Source organism: Felis catus, chromosome X (assembly GCF_018350175.1).
Source record: "Felis catus isolate Fca126 chromosome X, F.catus_Fca126_mat1.0, whole genome shotgun sequence".
Classification (NCBI taxonomy): Eukaryota; Metazoa; Chordata; class Mammalia; order Carnivora; family Felidae; genus Felis; species Felis catus.
In genome coordinates, this window is record NC_058386.1 from 84,001,671 (window position 1) to 84,020,521 (window position 18,851).

An 18,851-nucleotide genomic window follows, 5' to 3' on the forward strand; every position below is an offset into this window, starting at 1 on the left:
ACTTTTAAAAACACACTAAATTAAGCACAATTTGAAAACATTGGATTGAAAGGAGGAGTTAGCCACATTCATGCTCTGATCTTGCCTTGCTTATTTAAAGTATGACACTTCCAGATTCCAATGATATTGTGTGTTCACAGACTGCTTATTATTCACCCGCAGAAAGGGAAATTCCCTTTCTCTTTTTTTTGAAGTTTATTTATTTTGAGAGAGAAAGAGAGAGAGAGAACCCAAAGGAGGCTCCGAAAGGCCACGGTGAGCCCGATGCAGGGCTTGAACTCACAAACTGTGAAATCATGACCTGAGCCAAAGTTGGACACTTAACCAACTGAGCCACCCAGGCGCCCCCCTTTCTCTTTTAAAAAGGAGAGCTTAAAACAGAGAAAAGGGAACCCATTTAAATGATGAGTTGGAGAGCAAATTAAAAAAAAAAACAGGTTGATACCTAATAAATTTGTCTGGTTAATATTTGTCCAGAAATATTGCATGATGATATATTAAAGTAAATCCTTAAAGCATCAGAATGCTCAAGAAATGAGATTCTTCTTCTTCTTTTTAAAAAAATTTTAATGTTTATTTTGAGAGACAGAGAGAGAGAAAGAAAGAGAGTGCAAGAGGGGGAGGGGCAGAGAGAGAGGGAAACACAGAATCCAAAGCAGGCTGTCAGCTCAGAGCCGGAGGTGGGGCTCGAACCCACAAACCCCATAAACTGTGAGATCATGACCTGAGCCGAAGTCAGACACTTAACCACTTGAGCCACCCAGGTGACCCATGGGGTTATTCTTCTTAATGGAACTTACTGAAGAATTGAAATTTAATAGGAGATTCATGTTTTTGTGTATTTCTGTTGAACAAAATGTGAAACCATTAGTTAGTCTGTTTTCCTCTCAAATTTGAACAGGAATTCAATGAATTCAATGTTCGATTCAATGATTATGTATACATCAAAATGACAAAAGACTTTTGGTTTGAAGTCTATCATAGTCACTTTTCAGCTGTGTCATTTTGGGCAGGTTATTTATTTAAAATTTTTTTGTTTTTTTTTTTTTAATTCCAGTTAGTAAACATACAGTGTAATGTCAGTTTCAGTTGTACAATATAGTGATTCAATCCTTCCATACATCACCCAGTGATCATCATAAGTGCACTCCTTAATCCCCATCACCTTTTTCACCCATTCCCCCACCCACTTGCCCTCTGGTAACCAACAGTTTGTTCTCTAGAGTTAAGAGTCTGTCTCTTGGTTTGGGGTAGGTTATTTAAACTCTTTGTGTCTTAGTTTCCTCATCTGCAGAATGCAATAGTTGTCATTCATGCATATTGCTCAACACAGTATTTGGCACATTGTAAACCCTCAGAAAATTTTAGCTGTTACCATTATCACCGTTTATTATTGTTTAAATGTAAAGCACTAGAGTGGGTGCAATGAGGCATCCAGAAAATAGAGGAGACCCAGCTGGAAGCTTCAGGCACTAGTGTTCAGGTAAAGGAATCAAGAATTGCATCCACCAATGGTTAAGTTTCAGCGGAATGCCATAAGTTATGAAGGTTCTGGTCAAATGAGTGATATCCATGCCTCAGGCCTATAGAGATTCAGGGAGAGGATGTAATAGCTAGGTAGGCAGGATTGAGAAAGAGGGGAATGAAGAAAGGAGGAGTAAAAGGCAACAGAGAAGTGGTCAAGCACTGAATGACCCAGCTAGATGAGGAAGGGGCACACAGGCGTGGCACAAGCAGAGGTGTAGGGTCAGAAATGAGCATGGCATGGGGCAGTTGGTTGATTCAGTCGGTTAAACATCTGACTCTTGATTTTGCTTCAGGCTATGATCTCATGGCTCCTGGGATCGAGCCCTATGTTAGACTGACAGCACAAAGCCTGCTTGGGATTCTCTCTCTCCCTCTCTCTCTCTGCCCCTCCCCCTCTTGTGCTCCCCCCCCCCACCCTCAAAGTAAATAAATAAACTTAAAAAAAAGAGAGATGAGCATGACAGTTTCTGTGTTTCTGCTGTGTGAGGTTGTAGTGTCTCAGAGTTATCATTCCGGAGATCAAAATTCCTTACCTGGATGTGAGTAGGCAATTATACTGAGTGTGTGCCGATCCCTGGGACTTTCTTTAAATGGTTATACAAAGTACAACACAATGAAAACAACAGGAAAAAAACCCCTAAAATAAAAAAAAAGACTTTAAAAAAGGGAGAGAGGAGGGGCTGCTGGGTGCCTCAGTCGGTTAAGTGTCTGACTTCGGCTCAGGTCATGATCTCACAGTTCCTGGGTTTGACCCACGCCTCAGGTTCTGTGCTGACAGCTTAGAGCCTGGATCCTACTTCGGATTCTGTGTCTCCCTCTCTCTCTGTCCTTCCCCTGCTTGCGCTCTGTCTCTCTGAAAAATAAACATTTTTTAAAAATTTAAAAGAAGGGAAAGAGGAAAAAAAGACTTTCCCGGCAACCTGCTTTTTCCTGCAGTAAATATACAATCCTGATAAACTGAAACTCCCTGCAGGAATCGTTTTATTTAATTGAGATATGGGTGTATAACATTATGAAACTTATCAGTTATGTGGGAGGACGAGCTACACTTATGCAGCAGTCCCTGAAGTGTTGTGGGGAAGTTATTAATAGTTATTAAAAATATCATTTGAATTTTGCCTGTGGATTGAAGCTTTCTCATGGTTCCCAGGGGAGGGGATGATAAGGAGGAGTAGGGTGAGGTAAGGGGACCTTGATTTCTGGCCTTGGCTTTGCTTGTCACTCTTGGGCAGTGACCTCATAACTTGTAAAGATGACTTCCTCATCTTCATACCACATGTCTACTAGGATCTTGTATCCAGTCTCCTTACTTTCTGTTTGGAGTGAATGGATTAACCACTCTCTAAAACAGAGTGTTAAGCAGAATCATGAAGCTATAGAATATGTTCATCAGTGGAAGAACAGACCTGGCCATGGGATGTCTGAAGTCTAAACCTCTGTGTTAAATAAATAGAGGAATCAGTTTAGCACACTGCAGTATCTTTCTGACTCCCTGCTGGAGTTGAGGTTTTGAAATGGTATGTGAGCCCATGGAATTCCCTGGACGTCCTTGAAAATACCTTCTGGTTAAAATGAAGAAATAGAATCCTTAGTGTTTTTTGAGGTGTTGGGGCTGGGGACCTGGGTCAGAGGAAATCACATAGTAGAACCCCGTCTCTGTCCTGACATTCCCTCATGCCTCATGAATATTTCAATCCTGGTGATACCCCTTAAGGTGATCATTGAAGGGGAAGTAGAGATGAAAAGAGAGAGAGCAGTCCCATTGCTTTACCTTGAGATGGGGACTATGGAAGGGGATTTATTTGCATATTAACCTGAGTTCTGTTTTCCTTTCTTCTTTTTTGTAAAGCCCAGCTGGCCAGGGCCACCACCTTGTGCCCCACTGGCTACCTCCCAGGGACACTACCCAGTTGCCACTCACTACCTAGCTTCCTACCCCACAGCGACATCTTGGGGCCCAGCCATGGACATGAGTCTCTTTCTCCCTTGGGTACCCACAGCCTGCTTTTCCACTCCTGACTTTACAACATTTTTTGCTTCATCTTTTTGTCTCCCTTGTTCATGGAGAACTGGTCAGAGACTATTCTTTGGTCCCTACCCCACCTCTTGTTTTTTTTTTCCCTAAACCAAGAATCTTGGGCCAAAAATAGAAAAACTGTGCTCCAACTCTGTAGTTCTCAGAGGCCCTACTTTTGTCTGGGAGCTGTGCTTCAGAAGGATCCAGGTGTATCAATTATGCTGCCCATGCCTGTATGCCGCCTCTTCCCTCACTTGTGTCCCCTTGTTTGTGAAACACAACAGAGTGTGCTTTCAGAAGGAGTCTTTTTGTATTCCTAGAGTCTAAAAATATTTGCATGTAAATGTTGGGAATCCAGACAGTCTCCTTAAGATCTACACTTTGCATGGGGAGGCATACAGACCATTGGGGTGCATTCGAAAACTAAATTTACACCATTCCACCTTGTGTCCCTGCCTCATAGCATTGTGGTGACATCTGAGAAGGAGAGAGTGTGACATTGATCAAGCCAAAGCATAAATAACCACATTTCAAAATGAATACTAATTGCATAATGACAGTTTCTAAACTATTAGCCTACTTTACAAAAAAAGTTAATTCAACACAAGCCCAGAGCTGGCTGTTTCTTATGTGTTATGCTGCCAGTTGGCAGGCACAGCTTTGCAAGGGGATTGGGGGAAATGAGGGTTATTGTAGTGGAAGCACACTCGGTCTTTTGTGAGGAGGGTACAAACTGCATCACTCTTTCAAGCCCCTGCTGTTCAGCGTTCAAGAGTGGACACCAGGATATTGCATGCCTTCAGGGGAAGTTGCTTACTTTTCCTAGAGGTAAAATGGCCCAGTGCCAAGACTTGGGAAGGGGCCTTGAGTTTGTAGCCCCTTGAAGGAAAGAGTTCTGGGGAGACGGAGGTGAACAGCACTGAGGAGCAGCCCTTAGCTGGGAAATCCTAGGCCTAGGGGAGGGCATGGCCATACAGAGCCTGGCCTTCTCCAGGATGAGCTGTGCACACTACCTCAGGCAGGCCATTCCACCTCTTATGAGGGCCTGTGTTCCCTCATCTGTAGGATAAAGGGGAAGGGCTGGATTACTGTGAAAGCCTCCTCCAGTTCCAGCAGAATACCAGGGTCTCTTCCTTTAAGCTGAGTGTCCCTCAGAAGAAAGGCACTTTGCTTGGAAAAGTGGCATGAAGTGAAGGGACTGGTCCCCTGTCCCATCCTTTCACTGCAAGAATTAAGAATGTCTGTGTCATTTGCCAAATTGACGTGATCTTGTGTGAAAATTTTTTGAAGGAAAATGAAAAAGTGCCTGCTAAGACAGCTAAGGAGCTGTCTGAGGCAAGGGCTCATTCTCTTTGGGACATCCTATCACCTTGACTAAGTGGGAGGGAACATTGGAAAAGTTACCAATAAGAATAATTTTGATCATCAGCATTCTCAGAAAGAAGAGTGTGTGATAAGGGTTGTTTTATGATATCATCTGCTTCTAGCAGGTGTCCATTCAAGGTCTGAGAACCCCAGTTTATGAGCTATGGGATTCCAATTAGACAAAGTTGAATTTACCAAACAAAAGATTCAGGGAATAACTCTATTATTGTACACCATTATTTTATTTTCATATTTTCACCAATTCCTAGAGTCACACCAGCACCGAACTGGGTGGAAAAACACGTATATCCATATGTTTTCAGAGCATGTCCAATTTTAGGTATAAAACCCCATGATCTGAATTCAGGCAAATGATTATTATTTTGAAAACAACTTTGATCAAACTCTATTCCTTTATTTTTTAAAAAAAAATTTTTAACAATGTTTATTTATTATTGAGAGACAGAGCATGAACATGGGAGGGGCACAGAGAGGAGGAGAGGTGGAATCTGAAGCAGGCTCCAGGCTCGTCAGCACAGAGCCCGATGCAGGGCTCGTACTCACAAATGGCGAGATCATGACCTGAGCCAAAGTCGGATGCTTAACGGACTGAGCCACCCAGGCTCCCCTATTTTTTTATGTTTTTATAGTAGTTCTTCTCTTTGTTTAAAAAGTCACTTCTCACACCCATTTCAAGGGAGAATCCTTGTATGCTCAGCTAAAGAATTATTTCTAGTCCTTTCCTTCCTTGCCTTTTTCCCCTACTTGTCTTACCAGTGATGGCTGGGATTTTGATTCTCAGGCACCTCCCAGTTAGATCTCCAAGGTTCTGACTATATTTGTTTGAAACAAGATCCAGGTTACATAAATTTAGTTTTAGTCAAAAAGGCTTTATTGCCAGGGAGCTTGGGTGGCTCAGTTGGTTGAGCAATCAACTCTTGATTTCAGCTCACGTTATGATCCTGGGGTTGTAAGATACAGCTCTGCCTCAAGCATGGAGCCTGTTTGGGATTCTCTCTCTCCCTCTGCCCCTCCCCTCCATTCATGTGAATGCTATCTCTCAAATTAAAAAAACAAGACTTTATTTTACCCCCAAATACTTCATATCTTGTTCTATTTGACCATGAAAGTTACTCTTGTGAAAGCTCCCTGTCATGTAGTCTTCAATACAAAACAACTTTAGAAAAAGCATATCCATAATTATTACTGTAAAATGCTGAACCTCCTGTACTCCTCCTGAAATTGTGATTTTTACAGTTCAGCCCAAATTGCAATCTATAAAGACCATCTATCTCAGATAAACCTATTTGCTAATGGCCATTTTCTAAAGATTTTTTACCAAAATAATTTCCTTATATTAGAATAAATTAATTCATCTATGCTTTAGGGATATTTGAAATGCACTTTCAAAGAGTAATGCTCTTTGTGGGATTATTTTAAAAGGCCTCTCCCTTTTAAAGCCTAGAACCTAGAACCTAGAACCTCCCTTTTAAAGCCAGGGGAACCTATTATCTGCAGAAATGTTTTGTCTATTTCCTTTGTTCACATCCCACCTCCCTTCCTTAAACCATCTGGCATTTGAAAGAAGTAGATATAATTTTAAAAATAGTATATATTACTCTTGAATATCCCACCTACTTATGGGAAAGGATGTTCACCTTCTCAGGCAACCTGAGTCAAAAAAAACCCAAAAACATTCTATGTTTGTGTGGGTCAGACTGCATATGAGAATTAACTGCAGGATTTGTGTTCTGGGTAGTGTTTGACTTTGAATCTTAGGATGGCAGGGCTGGATGGGGTCCTTGAACTTTTATTTGTATAGATCCTGTATTTCCAAGACTTACAACATTCAGGGACCTGATGTTTTAACAAGAAGGAAAGTGGTCAGTGATGGGAGATAAGAATGGTTGTGTTTCAAAATTACCTGGTAAAGCATGCAGATGCATTCCTGGATGTTCTTCCTTCCTAATCACCTCCTCCTCACTGCTGAAGTCCTATATTAGATACAACTGCTTTGCTGACCTTTGCCATCTGTACGTGTGAAGGGAGGGAAGGAATGAACACTGGACAGGACAACACCGCAAAAATCATGTTTTCACATGAAAATAAAGCCTCACTTCAAGCTAGGAATGTGGAACTGCTGCAAAACCTGTCTTTGGGACCTCCTCTCTCCCCACTCCACCTCCCATGAAATTCTGGTGTCACTGTGATACCCTTATCTGAAGTCACTAGAATCATTTCATGACTGGTCGTAAAATGACCATATACTGATAGGGATTGATGAAAAGCAAAAGTTCTACTGAAAAGAAAGTGATGTTTTAGGAATAGTGGGCCTAGCCTCCTCCTCCCTTCCATTTTGGTTTTTATTTTCTCTCCTGGCAGTTTTGCATGAAGTAAGCATGAACAAAGCAAAGGTGTGCTTCTTTTCAGTGAGTGCTAATTCCAGAGCATTGTTCAGGGGTCCATTTATTGGATGTTGAAGGTGACAAAATATAGTTCAAGGTGTGACTGCTTCTGAGCTGGGGAAACTATAATAGGCTCTCTTAGGCTGGGGATGGGGATAAGAAAACAGAGAACAGCCCCTTTCTGACCTTAGCCGAACTCCTTCTTGTGTCTGTGAACCAGAATGATTCATATTTCCCTATGACTTCCACAAAATGGAGAGCAGTGAACAGAATTTGGAGTTTGGCTGCCACAGTCCCTTACAGCCCTGAGTAGCCTCTTAGGAAGATTCCCTTAGAGTCCATGGCTGTTGAATTCCCTGACATGAGTGGAACATGGCCCTGCCTGGAAACACACTGTTCTCTCACTAGAGACGCACCCCTTCTCATCTTGCACAGGGATGTGCTCCAAACAGGGCAGAGTGGGGCTGAGGATTGTTGGGGAGGGGACAGATGTGGAAGGAGCACATGTGGTCAGTATAAACCAGCATGGGCACTTGGAAAATTGTGATGTGCATGGCCTATTGATGGTAACTCAGGACTATTATGTTATGAAGGAGACCTATTTGACATTCTGTTTGAATGCTATTTCCTTATAATTTGCATGAATACCCTACTTATCTCATTTGGCACTCAAAACCAATATATTACTTATTTGAAACTTTATTGAAAATGCTTTATTGAAAAGGTACTCTACAAGGACAACAGGCACTAACTTTGTTCAGTTATTCAATTCATTTAACATGTATTTGAAGAATTACTCAATATTGCGCTACACATGATTTATATCTGGCAGAAAAAAACACTTTGGAAAAATTGTCACAAAGACCATACTTTAGAAAATGGGACCTGTGAAATAACCATTGATGACATGGGCCCATGCCACCCCTACGGGGGACAGTGCAAAGGGAGGCACAGGTGGTGGGGGTGGCATAGGTATCATGGGTGGCCCGGGGGGCAGAGGTGGCCCAGGAGGCATAAGGCCCCGAGGCACTAGAGGAACATATCTCCATGCCGGGTCCAGAACAGGGATTGCATGATAGGGCCCATCAAAGATTACTCCCACAGGAGGGCCCAAGGCAACAGGGGCCACATTTCTGAGCATCATTGCCCTCTGGTGTCTTCTCCACTTGGCCCTTCTGTTTTGAAACCAAACCTTCAATCAGAGGGAAAAAAAGGGATTGGTTTAGTACACTGAACAGTCAATGTCATAATAGAAAACACGACAACATGCAATGCTGCCACTGAACTTGTAAACTGCAGTGGGAGAAGCCATTTCCTTATTGCTAAAGTATCTTGGGAAAGTAAACTGCATACCTCCTCTCAGCTAACCCCATGGTTAGTCCAGACTTGGGCACATTGATTTGTCTCTCTTCTAATTTTTAGTATTCTTTCATGTTTTCCCCCCAGGTCTCGGATGCAGATCTAACTGATAAATTGCACTGGTTCTCCAACATTAATGCACATGCCTGGCAATGGGGTAAAGGGACATTCAACCGTCAGCTGTCTGGTTGCTTCACCCCCTCCTCACCAGGGGTAGTGTCACCCTGGTTATGGGGGAAGCTGAGCATGGTATAAAGGAGGACCTGATTAAAATTATATGGACAGGAATGACTCCCTTTTCAAAAAACCCATCTGCAGTCTAAAGTAACTAATCCACTAGGAGAACATTGCAGTTTTAGCCAGAAAAGTTTCCTGTAGTGATATTTAAGGGATCATTCTCCTAAATCTCCTAAGAATTAAACATGTGGTATGTCAAAAGAGGCCTGATCATGGGGTCTCAGGGACTGCTGGGATAGGAGAGTTGCTGAAGCCCCGGACGCTGCCTTGGTAGTTTAGCTTTTAGTGTTAAGGAAAGTTTAACCTAATTAAATCCAAATTCACTAAACTCAAAATCCTTTTCCCCAGATAAAAGATTGGGCACCCCATTGTCACTACTGTCAACTTTGCACGCTCCCATCTGCCTTACCCTCCAGACCTTCCTGGGCTCAGGAGAAAGTTAGGTCATTCAACCCTAGCTATAGTTTTAGGATCCTGGACAGAAGCTGCTGTTTCTCAGAGGGGTGAGGCACGTTTGGCCCTGCCAGCTCCATTCCTTAAGTAGGAAACTCCAATCCCATCACTCATTCCTAAGGCAGGAAGGTCCAATTATGCATTTTAGGAAAATGTTCAACAGCAATGTGGGGGTAGGGGCCACAAAAGAGGCTCCTCCCTGAGTATTTGCCAAATATTAACAAACCAACAGACAAAAAAAGCTGTCACTTAGACTTTACTGTTCTCTTGGTATACTAGTTAATAGGGTTTTTATTGTATTTAATCCTTTCGGAAGTTCCCAAACTGCAATATTATTTAATTGAGACAAAGGGCCTTTTCTCTCTGTCTGCTGTCACCTTTTCTCTTTCCCATCTTAGGATTTGGGTCCTTTTGCTGCATGAATATATAGTCTGAAGAAGGCCAGTATAGTAGAGTTCATTTTGGAGGGATTCAAATATATCAGTGGTCAAATCTCCCTAAATGTAACCAAAATCTGGCAAATTTTGGTATGGGCGAATATTAGATCCATATTCCCAATACTGGTTTCATAAACAGGTCTACTATATTTGCAAAAGGTGAGGGGAAGCATCTATTAAGTTTCTTGGGGGAAATTCATGCTGCAGAGCTTGAAAATATATGAGAACATAGTGTTTTTCCTTTTTTGGGTTTTCTGGCTCATTTCCCCTTCAGAAATCCAAAAAGAAGGCAACCAGGGAGGGGGAAAATCTACTTAGCAAACTTTGTTTTTCTTTTCCTCTGAGATTACCTTGAGGGGGCACATACTTCTTTCATGTAACTATGATTTTCTATGACCTCAAACAGTTACCATTTGATCCCGTGACCAACAAATTAATAATCATTTCCTGAAAAGTATTTAAATTTACACATGTAAGAATCTGGTCTGAAGTGAGAGCACCCTGAAAATCAAATTCCAGAAAACCCCACCTTTTCAAAATAATGTCACCAAAAGGAAAGAAAAATTAGTAGATGTTAAAAGTTCCTCAAGAGAATATTCATTTACACATTTGGTAGTTTCATATAGTTGAATTTGTGAGGCATCTGCAATGCATATATTTGAATGTATACAATACTCCCCTAAACTTTCACCCCTTCTTAGGTCAGTGGAACTTTATTAAAAATTGTTGTCTTTTTTGGTTCAATTCTTTAAGACAATTTTCCAAAGTTTGCAAACCTTTCCCCATTACTAACAAAATCCCAACATTTTAGCCATGTTTTGGGGCTGATATCAAAGTCTTCCAAAAAAATTAAAATTTAAGGCTTTCATTTTCTATGCTGCTTTACAAAACACTTAAAAATGGCAGAAGGACCAGGCACTTGGAATTTTAAGCTACCCTCCCACTCCAGTTTCAGTTTAACTAAACATGCTACTCATGCACTGTGTTCTGTCTGTGAATTACTCCTTCACCCCAATGTCTGAATACTTGTAAATTCACTCATTTAGCCAAGAGCTTATGGCTGGTTTTAAATATTTCAAATAATTTAGTACTGTTGAACCTTCTTATAATCTAGCTCTTCAGTGCATTAATTTGTATACTTCCCAGGTAGGATTAAGCCCCAACATGATTATACATAGAAATATTCCTTTAGGGAAGACTAACATTCTTCCTGAAAGATACCAGTGTAAAAGGAGGTGAACTTTATTGGGAAAAAAGTGTGTGTGGGGAGAAGTGTGCTCTATTTTTTTTCCTTTAGGAAATCATATTTCCTCTGGTAATGGGCAATTTCCAGAAGCCTATCCCATTTCCCACCCCCAAGGCACTCAATGTTCAAAACTTATTTATTAAACATGGAAAGACAACTAACACACCAACTTCAGAATATCCAGGACAAAATCTCAACTATGTTTTAAATGGCTGCCCTGCCATGTGCTCTTTTAAGATTTACTGACCTGCACTTTGGCTTCAGTCAAATTCAGACGTCCTGCGATCTCTTCTCTGAGGGAGGAAAATTGCAAATGTTCAGTATTTAAAATAAATATATCACACACATTATTTCTATCTTCCCTCCCAGTGAAGTTTTCCATAACACAGCTTGAGGCTTGCTTTAGGGAGTTTTCCCACGGACAACTTACCTGTACTAAATAAGATAGAAAAAGGGAATATATATGAAAGTCCCTGGTAGTGTGTCTGTTAGTTAAATATGTCTCCACCGATTTTTCTGTTTGTGGAACAACAGAGAATAATACTGGAAATCTTTCCTTGGGAAAGGAATCTTTCCCTCCGTGAAAATACATAAAACGCCAAAGCCTTTAAAGCGGAGTTTTGAACCAGAGTATTTCCACAGTTTATTGTAAACGCAGAGGGGAACTCTCAAGGAGGAACTCCAAACCATCGGCTCAAGGGAAATTCTTTCTGTGCTCTTTGGCGGGAGAAGGCTGAATGCAGCAGAACCAGAAAGAAGGCCCCTAAACCGCACACCGACTCATCCTGGTCCCCCATTCCTGCCGGCCCCGAATAGGCCTGCCCCTTCATACACTACCGGGATCGGGACCCACTACAAGGGCTCCCCGGAAGGCAAGTTGAAGGGAAAACCTCGCTGGCTTTTAAACGCTCGAAACTGTGAAGCCTTAGCACAGCGCTCCACGTGGCAGGACCGAGACTAGGGTGAGGAAAGCGAGGTGCTCGCCTGGTGCGCAAAACTTAAAGTGCTTGAAAAAAACTGAGCAATCACGATAAATATTTTAATGCAACATTTAAAATATAAAAATTAATGCAAAAGACTCATGAACAAATTATCCAAATTTTAAATAAAAGCACGATCAATCCGACCCTCTCTTGCTTCACCCTAGCAAGCTCTCTGGAAGCACTGACCCAACCCCTGAGATCAAGGACGGACCCTGGCGTCCTCAACCCCCCCTAAGCGGCTTTTGGCTTGGGAGGGTCCTGGGAAAGAGCCTAACACTCCCCGGGATGGGCCCGAGCCCCCTGGAGAACTGCGCGCTAGCGTAACAAACCACTTACCGCGTGAACACGTCGGGGTATTGAACGCGATGGAAAATGTCCTCCAGTTCCTGCAGCTGCAACTGGGTGAACGCGGTGCGGTAGCGGCGCTGCTTCCTCTCAGCGATCAGTGGCCCCACCGCAGCCGGGGGGGGCGGCTCCTCCAGCTGCTGCGGGGGCGCCAAGCCGCCGCCAAAGCCGCCCTCCAGGTTTTCGTCGTCGAAGGGGTTCAGCTCTCTCATGCCAACGTAGTTTACTGCAGCCGCTCCGCACTTAGGTTCAGACGCTGTATTCTCCTCTCTTCCACTTAAAAGCAACGAGGCCAAGGTAGGCTTCGTCTCTGGGAAAGGACGAAAGCAAAAGAGAGACCGTAGGGTACGGGCCCACCTTACGTGAGCTGGAGGGGCCGTGGGGTCACGATGAAAGATAGTGGCGACAGCCTCGCAGCGTCCCGCGCACCCACCCCTCCCAGGGAAAGTTCCTCCCCTGGAGTTTGCCAAAGCACCTGTCCCCGTCTAGGCACTGACCATTCTGTTCTTCCTCCTCCCTACCGCCCCCCAGGCTGCGGAAGCCCACGTCGTAGTGGCTGCACCCGAAATTACTCTCCATGTCCAAAGTACTGTCGATGAAGCCCAGCGCATACATAGACTGTTTCCTGGGGTCCGCGGCGAACCCTGGGTGGCGTCAGGAGCTAGGACCAACTGCCCAGTGGGGTGTACTTCTGGCTCCCGGACCTCTTCAGGCGCCGAGTCTGAGGCTGGCGCGCCTTATATAGGGGGTATGTTGCCCCCAGCAGGTTCAAAGTGTATACGCTCGAGTCAGTTAGAGGTCCTCTATTAGCGTTCACGTTACCTCTAGTTGCTGTCAGTGGGACCTGACGGGGGCGCGCTCGCTGCCAGGGCGTGTTAGTAAAATAGGGCGAGTGTTTGTCAGAGTGGTGCTGGTAGTGGGCATGCTTGTGTGGGGAGCTGTGACTCCAACTTGCAGTTTAACTGTCTACTCCCAACTCGGACGAAATATCTGATTGGAGGATGGGGCTGTGCTGTATCGAGAACGCAGTTTTTGGTGGCGAGAGGCAAAACTTCACTCTCGGTCCAGAAGTTCGCAGCGAAATGTTTGTAACATATTCCTCCGCTCAACCTTCGATGTTCCCCAGACTGCAGAGGACGCAGTGTGCCTTGCTTCCTCAGGGGAAAAGACAGAGAGATAGGGGTGGTTGGGGAAAGCGCGGAGCCCTCAGCAGCCCAAGCACACTGAAGCGAAGTTGTTAGTCTATCCTGCGTTGGGCTCTGAGAGCGGCATACCCCTCCTAGAACTTGGTGAATGATGGATAGGACTGTCTGCTTCCGTTCCATTCACACTCAAAGCCTGCGTATCTGGCTAGTGATTAAGACGAAACGATTAGCTTGGAGGCTGCTTGCACTGGGTTTTTGCGATCAGATCCCACCGTGCATTCTGGAGGGAGCGGTAGTTAGGTTTGCAGAGCAGTCCGGGTGCTCAGATGCACATTGCAAGAAATCCAACCTGCCTCTTGAAAAATCTCCAAGGACTTCAGATATTTAGTAATGAACCCACGTCAGAGTGCAAGTGTATAAACCTGCCAAGTGCTTAGTGCATCCAAGAATGCTTAGGCTGCACGGGCTCCTTCCTTCAGTTCTTGGCACACGCATTTGCTTTGCTTCTTACAGCACCCCGCTCTGCAAGGCGCTGAGAGCGTGCCTTATTCCAGGACCAGTATTGCAGGCCTCGGAAGAGTTCCCACCTTCCTTACTACTTCTCCACCCCTTTCCTTTAATACAATTATCTTTCTGAGCTGGTTTTCTCTACTAATGTGCCAAATAAAAAAGGATCAGGCCATAACTGAAGGCTCGTGGTTCTTCCTCCAGTGTTTGCAGGTGCTCCAGGATCTGTTAATGTCCTTAATATCTAAGAATAACTTTTAATAATGGGCCCTCTGCTTGGCACTGTACACAATTTATCCCACTTTTACCTTTACAACCACCATTTTTACCATCTCCATTTTTTTTTATTTTTTTATTTTTTAAAATTTTTTTTTCAACGTTTATTTATTTTTGGGACAGAGAGAGACAGAGCATGAACGGGGGAGGGGCAGAGAGAGAGGGAGACACAGAATCGGAAACAGGCTCCAGGCTCCGAGCCGTCAGCCCAGAGCCTGACGCGGGGCTCGAACTCACGGACTGCGAGATCGTGACCTGGCTGAAGTCAGACGCTTAACCGACTGCGCCACCCAGGCGCCCCACCATCTCCATTTTTTACACAGAAAACTGAGCCCTAGGGCAGCCAGGCAATGCACCCAAACATGGTCATACCAGAAAGCTTGACTACAAATTCTGTGTACTTTTCACCATATTACTGCCATATTATTTCAAAAGAGTAAATAATGGTGAGGTTCCAAGGCAGCAGTGAAGGAGGGGGGAGGAGAACATTGGGCAGAGTCTTAAAAAAAAATCGGAGTGCCTGGGATCTCCTCCTCCTTCCCATCTCTTCACTTCTCTTCAACACTGAGGGGACACTAACAGGACCAGGGTACTACATGCATTGGCTGCTGAGCTGGTTCCTTTTTTTAAAGTTTATTTATCTTGAGAGAGAGTGAGAGAAAGAGAGAGAGAGAGAGAGAGAGAGAGAGAGAGAGAGAATCCCAAGCAGGCTACCTGCTGTCAGCATGGAGCCCAATGCAGGCTAGAACTTATGAACCTAGAGGTCATGACCTGAGCTGAAATCAAGAGTTGGATGCTTAACCGACTGAGCTGGTTCTTTGAAGACACAGGAGGTAGAGGTGAGATGATCTGCCCTCATGTCAGGGCTACATTAGGACTTTTGTGGACCCTAGGCATTTTTGCCTTCTTTGGCACCTTCCTCCATAAATTTTTTAAATGTTTATTTATTTATTTTGTGAGGGAAGGAGGGACAGAAAGAGAGAGAGAGAGAGAGAGAGAGAGAGAGAGAATGCCAAGCAGGCTCTGCATTGTCATCTCTGATCCCTACAGGGGTGTGTGTGTGTGGGGGGGCGGGTTGATCTCAGGAGCAGTGAGATAATGACCTGAGTGGAAATCAAGAGTCCAAAGCTTAACCTCAGGCACCCCTTCTCCATAAAATTTTTTAAGATGATACTTTACAACTATGTTGGTATAAAGATAAATATAATTTGGCTTGGGTTACATTAATTTTTTCTTTTGATTTCAAAAGAAGTTAAAACATTTTCCTAGGTTCCTAAAAGGGTGGTGGGCCGTGGATATCGTGATTACTGTGACTAATGGAGAAATTCCCCTGCCTCACATTCCCAGAGATGGCAGGTGGGAAACCAGCTGATCAGATGGTTGACTGACCAATTCATTTTCCAAAAGAGGTCAAGGGATGACAACTCCACAGCCCCTCTCTGACTTTAATCAAGATATTTCGATATTTCTTCCTCAGGCTTGCTCTTGCTGAGTTCTGCTGGACTCCCTCTCTTTGGGCTAGGTACCTGGTGAATAATTTTGGCCTGGGATGAGTTATTATACAAGAGATCCATATATGTTTTAATTATGGTGTGCAGTAGCTTACCTAGTATATTGGTAACAGCTCAGGTGTGTTTTCTTGCATGGTAGATTTCCATGGTTTACTCCAGTGTTTTCTAAACCTCATTCATGTGCTCCTTACTCGTTTTGCCAGACCTGGGTACCAGCCATGGTAGTATTTAATTAATGTATTTACCTAAATTGATTCACATTTTGAAAACCTTAAATACCCAATTGAACCCCATGCTAACCAAAAATAGCTATGACTTCAAGGGTTTGATATGCCAGATTTATGGGAGGTAGAATCTGACAGTAGTTGAGAGCAAGGACCCTGAAGCCAGAACGCTGGTGTCAGAATCCTAGTTTTGATCGCTACTTGCTAGCTGGATAACCTAGTGAGTTGCTTATTCCTGTGCCTTCATTTTTCTCATCTGTAAAATGGGAATCATTAATACCTACTTCAGGGGGTTGTTGTGAGGATTAGTTGAAGTGATTACAATAGGTAACGCTTAGCTAATTCTTGTTGTATAGCAAGCACTATTTGAATTGTTTTCTATATATTAACATTTAATTCTCAAAGCAACCCTATCGAGGTTGATACTGCTATTATCTTCATTTCACAGATAATATTATTGAGGCACAGAGAGGTTAATTAACTTGTCTAAGGGCATCCAGCTGGTAAGTGTTGGACCTTGGATTTGAACTTTCTTAAAATGATGCTTTATAGAAAGAACATATTCAATAATGGTACTATTACGATTTAAAAAAAATTTAATGTTTATTTATTTTTGAGACAGAGAGAGACACAGCATGAGCAGGGAAGGGGCAGAGAGAGAGGGAGACACAGAATGTGAAGCAGGCTCCAGGCTCTGAGCTGTCAGCACAGAGCCCGACATGGGGCTCGAACTCACGAACTGTGAGATCATGACCTGAGCTGAAGTCGGACGCTTAACCGACTGAGCCACCCAAGTGCCCCAATTTTTAAAAAATAAATATAATAGTCATTTCTAGCATTTTGGTGTTGTACAACTGTTACCATTATCTAATTATAGAACATTTTCATCACTCTATAAAGAAAGTTGGTACTGATTAGCAGTCATTTCCCAGTCCTTACCTCCCTGAAGCCACTGGTGAACAATAATGTACCTTCTATCCCAGTGAATTTTCCTATTCTGGATATTTTGTACAAATGGAATCACGCATAGGTGACAATTTGTGTCTACCTTCTTTCATTTGGCATCATGTTTTTGAGGTTCATGCATTTGTAGCATATATCAGCACCTCATTCCTTTTTATGGCTGAGTAATATTCCATTGTATAGATATACTGGGGCGCCTGGGTGGCGCAGTCGGTTAAGCGTCCGACTTCAGCCAGGTCATGATCTCGCAGTCCGTGAGTTCGAGCCCCGCGTCAGGCTCTGGGCTGATGGCTCAGAGCCTGGAGCCTGTTTCCGATTCTGTGTCTCCCTCTCTCTCTGCCCCTCCCCCGTTCATGCTCTGTCTCTCTCTGTCCCAAAAATAAATAAACGTTGAAAAAAAAATTTATAGAAGAGGTGGAATCTAAGATGAATCTTGAAGTATGGTTGGGACGGTTTTTTTTTTTTTTTTAAATTAAGTTTATTTATTTTTGAAAGAGACAGCATGAGTGGGAAAAGGCATAGAGAGAGGGGGAGACACAATATCTGAAGCAGGCTCCAGGCTCTGAGCTGTCAGCGCAGAGCCCGGCACAGGGCTTGAACTTGTGAACCATGAGATCATGACCTCATGATCATGAGTTGGATGCTTATCCCACTGAGCCATCCAGGTGCCCCTGGAGGTTTTTTTTTTTTTTTTTTAACTTGTAAAAAATAATCTTTTTCCTTCTAATTGCAAAAGTAATGAATTATTGCTATGATAAATTTGGAAAATATAAAGAAACCAAAAATAATATAAAATAAAATAAGTTCATCCATAACCTTGTCTATCATTCAGAGGTGATAATTAAAATTCAATTTTTTCTACACTTTTTTACAAGTTTTCTTTTCCATTTAACTACCTGATATTAGATTTTAGTTGTCTAACATTATATCAGAAGTATTTTCTGGGGTGCCTGGATGGCTCAGTCGGTTAAGTGTATGACTTTGGCTCAGGTCATGATCTCACAGTTTGTGAGTTCAAGCCCTGCATGAGCCCTGCATTAGGCTCTGTGCTGACAGCCCAGAGCCTGGAACCTGCTTCAGAGTCTGTGTCTCCCTCTCTTTCTGCCCCTCTCCCTGCTTGTGTTCTGTCTCTTTCTCAAAATTAAACATTAAAAAAATAAAAAAGAGAAGTATTTCCTACACCTTAAAAATGTTTAGGGGCGTCTGTGTGGCTCAGTCAGTTGTGTGTCCTACTTCAGCTCAGGTCATGATCTCGTGGTTCGTGGGTTCGAGCCCCGCACCCGGCCTTGTGCTGACAGCTCAGAGCCTGGAGCCTACTTCGGATTCTGGGTCTCTCTCTCTCTTTGCTTGTCCCCCACTTGTGCTCTGTGTGTGTGTCTCTCTGTCTCAAAAATAAATAATCATTAAATTTTTTTAAATGTTTAAAGCTTTGAATAAATGATTGCATAGTAGTCTGTTATTCATTCATCCATTTTCTCATTCAGTCATTCTATCAATATTTATTGCCAGCCATGAACACTATTGTATTTCAGTGTCAAGGTGCCTGACACATATTGGATGCTCATTAAATATTTGTTGAATCAATGAATGAATGGTTTTCAGCAGGATGCTAGATCTGTAACAACTTTCTTAATTTTTTTGGCTTAGAAGTTTTTATTTGAATTCCAGTTAGTTAACATGCAGTTTTCTATTAGTTTCATGTGTACAATATAGTGATTCAACAGTTCTATACATTACTCAGTGCTCATCATAAGAGGGCTCTTTAATCTCCATCACCTATTTCACTCATCCCCCACTTGCCTCCCTTTTAATAACCATCAGTTTGTTCTCTATAGTTAAGAGTCTGTTTCT

At 43.0% G+C, this 18,851-nt stretch overlaps 1 protein-coding gene across 1 annotated transcript; it reads right to left on the reverse strand.

Moving 5' to 3' along the window:
• Nucleotides 1-7,995: 7,995 nt before the first annotated feature.
• ESX1 (ESX homeobox 1) lies at nt 7,996-13,186 on the reverse strand. The gene is made up of 4 exons (XM_019823485.3): nt 12,872-13,186; nt 12,366-12,684; nt 11,294-11,339; nt 7,996-8,506 (listed from the first exon to the last, which is right to left on the reverse strand). The coding sequence occupies exons 1-4, from the start codon at nt 12,987-12,989 to the stop codon at nt 8,186-8,188; spliced, it is 804 nt and encodes a 267-aa protein (XP_019679044.2). The 5' UTR covers nt 12,990-13,186; the 3' UTR covers nt 7,996-8,185.
• Between the last annotated feature and the right edge of the window lie 5,665 nt (nt 13,187-18,851).